This window comes from Triticum urartu, chromosome 4A (assembly GCF_056163025.1).
Source record: "Triticum urartu cultivar PI428250 chromosome 4A, HENAU_Tu73, whole genome shotgun sequence".
Classification (NCBI taxonomy): domain Eukaryota; kingdom Viridiplantae; phylum Streptophyta; class Magnoliopsida; order Poales; family Poaceae; genus Triticum; species Triticum urartu.
In genome coordinates this window covers 432,925,425-432,937,251 of record NC_141876.1, presented here as the reverse complement: position 1 = coordinate 432,937,251, position 11,827 = coordinate 432,925,425, and the positions used below count along the sequence as shown (strand labels likewise).

The following is an 11,827-nucleotide window of genomic DNA, read 5'->3' as shown; positions in this document are numbered from 1 at the left end:
TCCAGGCCGGTTCAAATCCTTTCATATGCAAAGCCTGTTGAAGGAAAGGGCATTTAACTTTATCGTATGCTTTTTCAAAATCCACTTTAAAAACAACGCCATCTAGTTTTTTTGAGCGAATCTCATGGAGAGTTTCATGCAAGACGACAACCCCTTCAAGGATATTTCTATCTGGCATGAAAGCAGTCTGGGACGGTTGCACCACAGAATGCGCAATCTGCGTAAATCTGTTTGTCCCAACCTTGGTGAAGATTTTGACACTAACATTAAGCAGACATATAGACCTGAACTGCTCAATGCGAACGGCCTCTGTCTTCTTAGGAAGTAGAGTTATCGTTCCAAAATTCAGCTTAAACAATTGAAGCTGTCCAGAAAAAGCTCATGGAACAACGGAATCAGGTCCCCCTTAATAAAGGGGCCATTTGCATTTCTGTCCCTAACTCGAACCACCTAATCAGATATACCCCTAATTCGAAAGCTTGCTCAAATTTGCCCCTCCGCCGTTAGGTACCCTTGTAGAAATGCTCTTCTGCGCCATTACCATCCGGTCAAACAAGTTTGACCGTCCTGAAAAAATAGCAAAAAAAATCTAAAATTTTGTGAGATCGAAGATACTCATGTGCCCAAGGTGTGTGCAAATTTTCGTGCTATTTGGACATTCCAGGAGCTCGTGGCGAGGAAAAATAGTTAATCTGCACGCTTGTGAACAATAAATTTGAAATAAAATAGCAAGAAAATTTTAAAAAATATGAAATTTTTTGGCATCAAAGTGGCTTGGGTGCACAAGGTGCTTGCAAGTTTTTGTGATCAAATGACATGCGAGGAGCTCTAGCAAGAAAACAAAATAGTTATTTTTTCCCAAGTTTTTTCCCGAGCCAAATTTTGTTTTTTTCTCCACAAGCCCCTCCAATGTCCAAACACAACAAAAAATTGCACGCAGCTTGCAGACCCGAGCCTCTTTGATGCCAAAAAATTTCATATTTTTTTGAATTTTCTTGCTATTTTTTTGAATTTATTGTTCACAAGCGTACATATTTATTGTTTTTCCTCTGACACGAGCTCCTGGAATGTACAAACAGCATGAAACTTTGCACGCACCTTGCATACCTGAGTATCTTTGATCCCACAAATTTTCAGATTTTTTAGAATTTTTTTGCTATTTTTTCAGGATAGTCAAAGCCCTTTGACCGACTTTGACATGCTTTGACTGGACGGTAACGACACAGAAGGGTATTTCTGTAAGTGCACCTAACAGCGAAGGGGCAAATTTGAGCAGGCTTTGAAATTAGGGGTAAATCTAAGAGTGGGCGCAAATTAGGGGCATAGATGTAAATGTCCCTTAATAAAGGGCCAACATTTTTTATAAAACTCCACCGGAAACCCATCCGGACCTGGAGCCTTATTATTTTTCATTTGTGCGATGGCCTCAAACACCTCTTTCTCCGTAAAGGGAGCAGTCAAAATCTCATTCTCGTCAGTCTCAAGTTGAGGAACATCCTCAACCATTGACTCATCTAAGGATACAAAATTCTCTTCCGGAGGTCCAAACAACTGCTTATAATAATTGGTAATGAAAACTTTCAGATTTTCTTGACCAACTATCGTTCCTTCGTCTTGTTCTAATTGGAAAATCCTCTTCTTACAATGCTTTCCATTAGCAATCATATGAAAGAATTGAGTGTTATCCTCTCCTTGGACGATTTTGAGAACCTTAGAACGCAGCGCCCACTTCAATTCCTCCTCGCGGAGGAGATCTTTCAGCCGCAACTCAGCCTCCATCTTAGTTTCCAGCTCACTGGTATCTAAAATAGAAGTTTCAGCTTTTACTTCTAGGGTCTGAATAAGTAGAAGGAGTCGTTCCTTCTCAGCCTTATAAATACCATGTGTATGCTTAGCCCATCAATGAAGGAACCTTCATAGATGACGAATCTTGCATTGCCATCTTTCAATAGGTGACCTTCCTCCTGAGTATTTAGCCCACTCTCTAGCTAACAGCTCGAGGAACCCTTCTCTTTCAAACCATGCAAGTTCAAACGAGAAAATATTCTTGTTACCCGCATGGGTTTGAGCCCCCGAGTCAACTAGTAACGGCGTGTGATCCGAGATACCTCGTGTCAGCGCCTGCACTGTTACCAAGGGAAACTTCTGTTCCCATTCGATGCTAGCTAAGACACGGTCTAGCTTCTCAAAAGTCGGGATTGGTAACGAGTTAGCCCAAGTGAATTTCCTACCCGAGAACTCTATCTCTCTGAGATCCAAGCTCTCAATGATGGTATTGAACATGAACGACCATCTGCCGTCAAAATTCTCATTATTCTTTTCCTCCCTTCTTCGAATAATGTTGAAATCACCCCCACTAAGATAGGGAGCTTCTCGTTACCACACACACGGACCAGATCGGCCAAGAAGTCTGGTTTGAGTTCTGGTTGCGCGGCGCCGTAAACCGCCACCAAAGCCCAATCAAACCCATCTGCCTTAGTTCTGACGTGAAACTTTACCGCAAAATCTCCCAGAACTACACTCCGAACTTCCAAAGAATCACACTTAACCCCAAGTAAAACCCCACCGGATCTACCTCGCGGTGGGAGGAAATTCCAGTCAAAGTCAACCCCCCCCCCCCGATAAAGTGCTAAGAAATTGGGAAGTGAAGTTGTCTCTTCCAGTCTCTGACAAAGCAATAAAATCCAAATGATGTTCAAGAGAAGCATCCGCTAGAAACCTTCTTTTAGCCAAGTCTTTAAGACCTCTGCTATTCCAGAAAATGCCTCTCATATTTCATCATGAAATTTTTTAGAGGTATGGATCCTACCACTTCTACGCACAGTCGACACTGGATAAACCTTCCGTTTCCAAGTTCGTTTAGGCTTAATGCGATCTTTAGTTCGGTCACCACACTTAGGCTCAGCCACAATCACCAACGACTCATCTACATGGTTAGAGGTCTCAGGATAATCGAAACCCTCCTCCTCCTCCGTCTCCGGTAACGCAGGGTCAAGATCGGCACACAAACCATCAAGAACCCTGACCCCAAGCGCATCAATGTCCGACTCATTCATGGGTTTAACGGCAGCTATGTTACGAATCATTTCCAACGCCCTCTCTGCTTCTAAATCAAGAATGTCATTAACTGACCTAGAGATCTCCATATCATTACTACCAAGTGAAACTCCTAGTTGATTTGCATTATGAACAATCTCAACATTGGTAAAATGCAAAATTGAATTTGATTTATTAACAGACATATCAGTGGAGTTTTGACGTCACGCAGCTTGGCCACCCTCATAGCACACCTCAGCTGCATGTCATCAACGTCCGGCTGCTCCTGCAGCCTCCCGCTGATCCGCCTCCCCTCAGAGACAGGATCTGGAATCCCACCAAAGGAGATGACCTCCTCGCGTGAAGCTCTGCTAGGGGAAGGGCCTCCTGCCCGTCCCCTAACAGCGGTAACCCGTGCTGGGACCTCCGGCGCTGCACCAAAAGACGATGACATCTCCCGCGGCTTCTCCAAGGGAGTCCCGCCAATAGTCGGGGCGGCCGACAGAGCCGAGACTGGCGAATCCAGCCTAGGGGAGCGACCCGGGGAGTGGGGCGTCAGAACGGCCACGCCACCTGACCCGCCCTCCGTGGCAGGAAGCGGCCTGGTAGGAAGGGATGCGGTGGCCTCCTGCACGCACACCCCTCCGCACACAGCCGCCCTCATGGGAGGGAGCGAATCCCCCGAGCTCGCCATCGGCGCCGATGATGATGGCGACGCGGAACACCGAGCCACCTGCCCGCCACCTCCAGCCGAGACCACCATCGCAGCCACCTCCTCCATAACCAGAGAAGGAGGAGGAGACGAGGGAGGGGCCTCCTACCCCTCGGCACCTCCCACCTCAACAGGCTTTGACACACACTGACTTACCACGAGGCGCACTGGATCAACTCGGTCACACCAAAGCCTAGGCGGAGCCGAGAAAGCCCCCAAGGACCCAAGCTGCAAAGTACTCGTCGGGACTATGCCAGTTGACCTATTAGGAGCAGTGTCACCAGAATCAGACGGACCCGAAGGCCCCTTGGCCTTATCATCATTACTCTTAGCACTATCATCCTGGTTCCCCAAAGCACCTCCTCCCTCGGAGGTGTCCATAGGATTATCATCCTCAAACTTCTGAAAAAGGTTAGGATCCTCATACTCGACATCCAACTGATATAGAACACCTTCATGCGTCCAAGGCAGCACGTCCAGCAGGAACTCAATGTTAGCAACACTGACAAGTAAACGCGCCACCCCGTGAGCACGTGTGAACTGCATATCCACCTGCTCAGTCTTGCCAATCAAAGAACCCATGCTCCACGTAACCAAAAAGCTGTCCAGGGGATCAGAAGGTGCCCCAGAGAAACGAACACAAATCTGAGTTAACGGCGTGCCCTGCGGCTCCTTCTTTTTCCACTCATCAAACTGCAACACAAAACTAGTGCCCGTGACCCTGCTCATACCGAACTTGAGGATTCTCAGCTGATCCTCCTTAGAAGGGAAATCTACTTTGTAAGTTGTATATGTGAGCTTCAGCAACGACCATTGAAAATTACCCGGAGCCAGCTCCCGCAACTGCTGAATGATCTGTGCCTCGGTCAAAGGTCCATGAACCACCTTCACCACACCGGGGAAGGAGGTCTCCACCGCGGGTGCCAAGGGTTCCACACTGGGAGACTCGAAAAACATCAACTCTGAGCAGCAAACTCCGTATATCTGAACAGAAGGTTTAGGCCCCAACAAAAGAGGACACTCAGCAGCTGTATGTTTAGGTTTCCGGCACAAGTCACATAACTCTGCAGTGCATTCAACCAAAAAGTGCCCTGGTTCACCGCAACGGAAACAGGTTAGCTTCTTCTTTTTAGCCGCCCACTTGGACACCTTTTCAACCTCGGACTTCTCCGTACCTTGCTCAGAAGTAGAATCTCCAGTCTACATGGGCTCCGGCAACGTGACTACAGCCAGGGCTTGAACTGTCTCCACCGCCACCTGCGGTAGAACCGATCCACCCGCAGCCACCTCCGGCGAGATCGCATGCTGCTTAGCAACAGTAGTCGGCTGCATCGACGGAGGATGACGTCGGTTCCCGCCACGGCCTCCGCGGAAACGACCCCGGAAAGAACGATTATTAGGGCCAACCGCACCCTCCACAAAATTGTCGGGCGGTCCTTGGAAACCCCTATTAGCGTTACCGTTGTCCACCCAAGCATAGCCACGGCCACCTCCAGTAGACGAAGACCCCCCGATGCAGACCAGAACCATAAGCATCATATCCATCATCGCCCCACTGACCGCGCGGAGGATTGCGAGCGACCCCCGCAGGAGCACCCGCCCCGCGACCGTTCATGCCTTGGCCCGACCCACCGCGAGCACCCGCCATCTGCCTCGGCCACGGCCGTTGAGGCGGTGGCAGCTCGGCCCTAGGCGGCGGCGGAGGCGCAGCCCTAGGCAGGGGCGGCGAAGGAGGCGCAGCCGTCGGGGCCTGAGGAGGCGCCACTCGAGGCAGAGGCGCCGCACGCACGGGAGCCGGCGCGGCTGCGGCTGCTGCTTGAGCAGCAGTGACACCTGCAGCCCCAGGCGGGATCCTCACTGCCAGCGCAACCCACGGCAAAGGAGGCTTGGGCGGCATCGCGGCCGCAGACGACCCAAGAGGCGGGCGGAGTCCAACATGGGCGATCCCAGGTGTGGGACGGCGCGAGGTAGCAGACGGGAAACCCTGGCTCCCGCGACACCGAACCCTAGCAGGAGCGATGCGGCAGAAGGAGGAGAGAGATCGTACATGCGGTGGCTCTCGAACCGAAGCCTCCTCATGCACGTCGCCCTCACCAGGTGAAGCGCAGGCCTGGCCAGCCCCTGGGCCTCAAGCCCAATATTAGCCAAGCCCACACAGCTATCATTCGCTTGCGGCCCATCTCTGCCTAACAGCGAATTCAAACGTTCAAACCTAGCCGCCCGGACATCACGCACACCGTCGGACGGTGGCGGCGGGGATCCTCTCCTATGTCCGGATCTAGGTAGGGGAGGCTCGCCCTATCCTGCGGGCATGCGTGGTGGCTCAGCTCCTCGGCAAGGCCTCCGGCAGGTGGTAGCCGCAGTGGCCTCACTGGCAGGGTCCGGGGCCTTGGCCCGGTGGCTCCAGCCTGGCGCATCGGGGTGGGGTGGCAGACCCCTGTCCTGTTATCTAATGTCGGCCGGTGGATTCTTGGGTGTCGGATCTGGCAATTGCACGACTCTAGGGCTCACTCATGTGACTCCTTCGGGTGCTCCGGCGGTGTGCTTCGTGCTAGCTAGTACTCTTCGTCGGTGGCATCACTGCTGGTCAGGATGGTTCTGTGGTGGTGCAGCCGAATATGGATGGCTTTAGCCAACTTTGGCTTGTCGGCGTCCAGGGCGGTGGCGAGGATGGTGATGGCTTCTGCTTGGTCACGACGCGATGACTTCATAGGAGGTGAGCGGGCTATCGGAGGTGCGGTGCGTGGGGGCGTGGTGTTGGGCGGTGCTCCAGGCGAAAGCTTGCCGGGCTTTGGCCGGCCGACGACGTCAACATCTGTGGACTTCGTGTTACCTCCTTGGAAGCGTCGCCGTGGAGTCCACCCCTGCACACCATTGGATCCAGCTCTTCGGGTGAAAGCCTAAGGCCCGGTCAGGCTGGGCAATGGCGCCGGCATTGTCGCTTCCCCCTTTGGTGTGTCATATTGAAGACCTTGAGAACCGGTTCGTGCTCTCCATGTGCTAGACGCTCACGGCGCTGCGGTTGGCAGGTGGTTGGCCGGCAGTGTGGAGGTTGTGGGGTCGCGACGTATGCGGCGACGGTGATGGTGGTAAGATATGCAGGGTTGTGACTAGTCTTTGTACTCGACGGTCGGCTTGCTCCTAAGCGTGAAGTCGGAGCTGCGGCATTGCGGGGCGTAACGTCGGCAATGATGCTAGGCGATGGGCAACTCGAACTTTGTCGGCGCCAGGCGTGCTCCTTTTCTTCTGCGATGCTCGTCATGAAGGTCGGAGCTGCCTCGTCCTCGTCGTTGCTGGCCGATTGTTTGGCTGTGGCCAACTTTGTTCCCGTGTATCGTTCGTTCAGAGGGGCCTTGATGGGTCGTCCGCGTTGAAGTCAGAGTCACTTGCTCGGGGAAAGGTGATGACAATGACATTACACAACCCCGGCGGTGTCCTCGCCTCGACAGTGTGCGTGGGTCTTGTGGGTGCCAGCTCAGGCGGGGTGCCCTTCTTCTGAGCATGTTGTACCGGTTGTAGTCTGGTTTCCGTAAATTAACCAGGCAACTCTCTTCTACTGTTTTAAGAAATCAAGATCTTCAGGCGGCCAAGTTTCGAAAAAAATGACATACACAAAATGCCCTACAAAGCCAACGCACACTTGATAATTATCTGATGCGGTCGTACATAGCGGCACATCGACTGAAAACTGAAGTGGTGAAAGGTTCTAAAAGGCACTGATCCACGCTGGGACGGTGGCGAACGCCACACCAGGATGGCCAGAGGGGCCTCTTCTTAGTAACGCAGTTGTCACGGAAACAGTCAGATGAATGTCACGGCATTGACGAACGTAGCAGAGTGGGGAAAAGAGCGTTGAAAATTTGCAGTCTAGCACATACATTTTTGAGAAGTGTGGTGCTGCACGCAGCGGCAGCTGCACGCAGTGCATCCACGGCTGGTACAGCTTCGAGATTTGGATCAGCTGCATGTGCTACTTGGCGTATATAGCGGCGAGAGCGGGCGTTCTGGTTTGTATTTGGTGTATTTGGTGTACCCTGTACTGTCAGACGTCTGGCGCGAACCTGCCGAGCACTGTGCACGCGCAGAATGAAGTACACAATATTACCATTGCGACACACACTGTATAACATAAACACTTTACCACATATGCATGTATTTAAGGCGCATGCACCAGTCGTTGTCGCAGTACCGATCTTGTAGGACTTTCTCGTTCGAATTTGCCTACAAGCACAGGAGAGTGTAGGAACTGGACGCAGCGGCAGCTGCACTTCTCACAAGCACAGCTAGTTTCCTCGATCCATCGACGCCGCTGTGCCGCGATGTCCCAAAACTCAACTTCTGCGCGTCGTCTCCGCGCCCCACCACCACCGCTGCCATTGATCTTGTGCCCGCGGTGCGCCGGGACGAGGACGAGATGGTTTGTCTCCGGGACAGACCGGAACCCCGGCGTCCGTTTCTACAAGTGCCCCAACCAGGGAGTAAGTTCTTTTTCGAACCAATATCAATCTCTTTGCTGCAGTATCCGGCGTTTTGCTTTGTGTTCTCTTGTTCATCGTATAGTTTTTATACTGACGCAGGACAGGGTTTTCGGAGGTGGAAAATAAGGAAATCATAGGGCAGCAAACAAACCAGTTAGTATCGTTTTCAGAGGTTTGCCACCCATCAGCCTGATGAATTCGGTGAATACCCATTTGAAACTCTCGATCGTTTCCTCTCTCATCATTACCCCGCCCATGATGATACTCTGGAAGTGATTGTTCACCCCCACGAACAACCCAAAAGGCATGTCGTATAGATTTATCTTGTATGTAGTATCGAACGTTATGACATCCCCGAAATTGTGGTACTGCATCTTACTTCTACCATTGGTCCACAACAGGGTTTTTATCTTGCTTTCCTTATCAACCTCAACAACATATGAAAACTCCGGATCATTTGACCCTAGCTCAGAGAATGCATCCATGGTCTTCCGCACATCATCATCCGCCTTCTCCTTGCTAAGCTTCCCATAGAAAGTCCTAAGGCACCTCTTTGTGAACGGGACGTTCTCCATCCGCCCAAACAGGCTTCCAATGATGGTGTATACCTTCCCCAGATTTACATTGCTCTGGCGCAACTGTTTCACGAGATCTCTTGTGTATGTGTCAATGTGCCGGTGTGATGGCCAATGCAGCTTCTCAGCACAAGTCCATAGCATTTCATGGTTGTGGGAGGCCCGATTTTCAGATACATACCACCCACCATCATCTGTCTGGTGCAACCTAAGCATGGCGGCGCAATTTCTCCTCATTGACGAGCTGTTCTCCCTTTCTGGTTTGCCCTGAGATTATTTTTCAAAGCAGTCAACAGCCAAAGATGTGTCAGATCATTTTTGCATAGAACAAGGCATGCACGCACACAAAACACAATTAGGAAGCAAAGCAGGGGGCTTACAGCGCAGCCGCACACAATCTCTTGCATACACTTCGTCCCATTGACATTTTGCCTGCTCTTGCCGTAACGAATCCCAAAGCCGACCTCCCATGAATATAGATTGTAGAATTCATACGCCTCTGCCAGCGAATCAAAAATAGCGCCAAGCACCGGGTTGACGACCACCTCAGTCCCCCTATCAGCGAACCCTCTAATAGCAGCTTCCAGTGGCGGCACATGATCAGCTACTACAGCCCTCTCGTCTGGCACACTAGGACCTCTTGGCCTGCATTTTGAAAAGCACAACCAAATTAGTTACGAAAACCAACTACGACGAAAAGCACGATTTAAAAGAGCCCAAACTGATGCAACACGATTTCATAATTACAAAATCGATACTAGGACCCTTTTCCGGCAGGATTGATTCAGACTCTTTTGTGCGAAGCACCATACATTCCAGAGTGGTGAAAGAAAAAGTCAGCAAACTTCTACGGATTGGATTGCAGTAAGCACACCATCCCCACTTGCATTTTGTTTCAACACTAAATAATGACAGCATGCCAATGGATAGTGAGCTTGCGGAGTGAAAATTATGGACACAGTAACCTAACCATACAAGTCAACTAGTCGACAGCAGTAGCAATTCAATCATTCTATGTCCACGGGACTTAAACCGGGTTTTTCTAGCAGTGGCAACAATAATTTTCACCAATAACGTACGAACGGATAGTGATTTATTGAAGGCAGTAAGAACTTTTTAGCAAGGGATGATTGAGCATCGTTTTTTATACCCAATTCTCCTAAACTAGTGAAACTCCCTCTCATCAGCTCGTATGAATGCTATCAAGAAAATACACATTTGTCCTAGCCAACCGCAAAATTGTTATGTACCTGCGCTTCCAGCCTACGCGGATGGTGGTGTTCGCCGAAGCTGGGCCACTGTGACGTGCTGACTGCACGGCGCAGCTCGAGACGACGGCCGGCGTCCCGTCGCCGACCCGTGCCGACGGCAGGACCACCTCTTGAGAACTGAATGTCCTGCACGATTCCCCGGCGCCACTACTGCCGCTGGACTGGACGGAGCTGTGCAAGACGACGTCTGGAGTCGCCAATCCCGTCGGCTGGACCACGCCCCCTGAACTGAATGTCGTGCACGAATCCGCCGGGCCACTACAGCCGCTGGCCTGGACGGAGTTGTGCGAGACGCTGGCCTGGACGGAGTTGTGCGAGACGCCGGCTGGAGTCGCCAATCCCGACGCCACATCCCCGCCTCCGCCACCAGCCAAGCCCACCCCTTGATCCAACTCAGGCACGTCCGGCAAGACCGGGCAGACGGCGGGATCCGACAAGCCAATGCCCGAATCGGGCACAACGTCGCCGCCGCCGCCTAGAACGCACGGCGCCTCCTGCGCACATGCACCCATAGCAGCCAAGATAGATCTGCAGCACCGGGGACCGGGGCGAGCCCGTTAGATCTAGATTTTGACCAATAACAAGTACATATGAAGGGATTCACTAACCCAGAGGCCAACACTGCCGAGGTAGACGCTCCGGGGGACGGCATGAGCAGATCCGCGGGGAGGAGGAAGCACACCGGCTGCCGTCGCGGATCACCTTGTTCGTCGCCCGGCAAAAAATAGGAAATGGACTAGCGCGAGAATAAGCACATGCACCTAATCCTTGTCGCCACCATTCCAGTAGTCCGGGTCGCCGGCCCTGCGGAACAGGAAACCAACGCCCCCACATGGTACGCCCCGCGCAGCACGCACACTTTTCTCTGACGGACGAGTACCACGGTCCGACCACACGATGCCGACGTGCGGCAGGGTATTGCATGTATCACGCGTTGTATCTCCACTTTACCCATTTTGTTAATCAGACAGCACGCATCACCACACAGCACGCGACCGGCCGGATAGTTGCGTGCAGCTGCCGCTGCGTCCAGTTCGTCCACTCTCATACATTTTCCAGAGATCTCTCGTCTCCGAGCGTGATATCACGATACAACACCCAAGCTCGGACGCGTACGCCAGCACCGACGGAGACGCTTCGCTTGTCATCCACTGTTCTTTCGATGTGAATGGAGCATCGTTCGCCGTTTACGAATGTAAGTGCAAAGAAGTGCAAAGTGTAGTTCAGAAGTGCAAAGTACCAGAACCAATTCTTTATTAAATTTAAAAAGGTAAATGCACTATCTAAAACGAAAATATCAAAAACTGATGTGAAAGATTGGATTATGTGCCCTTATCGTTCGTAGACATTAACTCAGTTGACGTGACACTGTATTACCTCTGAAACCATTTTATTATTCCTACATGACACCGGATGGGTCCCGTTTGTCAACCTATTACATTTTTCCTTGGCACCAGGTGGGTCCCATTTGTCAACCTATGATAAAAATTTCCAATGGTCTGTCTATGACATGTGGATCTCACTTGTCACTGCAACGAAGAAATAAACTCAGGGACCCAGGACCTCAGCGAGCTCGGGCACGCTTGCCACTCCACTGAACATATCTTTCTTGTCTATTATGAGTATACTTACTTCTTCCACGAATAAGTATACATCTAGCTTTTGTCTTAAGTCAAAGTCTTAAAATTTTGACCGACTTTATATGAAAGAGTAGTAGCACATATGATATCAAATTGGTACATTATGAAACTACAT

General features: G+C 51.2%; 1 protein-coding gene across 1 annotated transcript; it reads right to left on the bottom strand.

Annotated features, from left to right (window-relative positions):
- Positions 1 to 8,357: 8,357 nt before the first annotated feature.
- LOC125554783 (protein FAR1-RELATED SEQUENCE 5-like) lies at positions 8,358 to 10,584 on the bottom strand. Its single transcript, XM_087520710.1, has 3 exons — positions 10,052 to 10,584; positions 9,182 to 9,446; positions 8,358 to 9,068 (listed from the first exon to the last, which is right to left on the bottom strand). Exons 1-3 carry the CDS (start codon positions 10,582 to 10,584, stop codon positions 8,358 to 8,360), a joined length of 1,509 nt encoding a protein of 502 aa, XP_087376836.1.
- Positions 10,585 to 11,827: the final 1,243 nt, after the last annotated feature.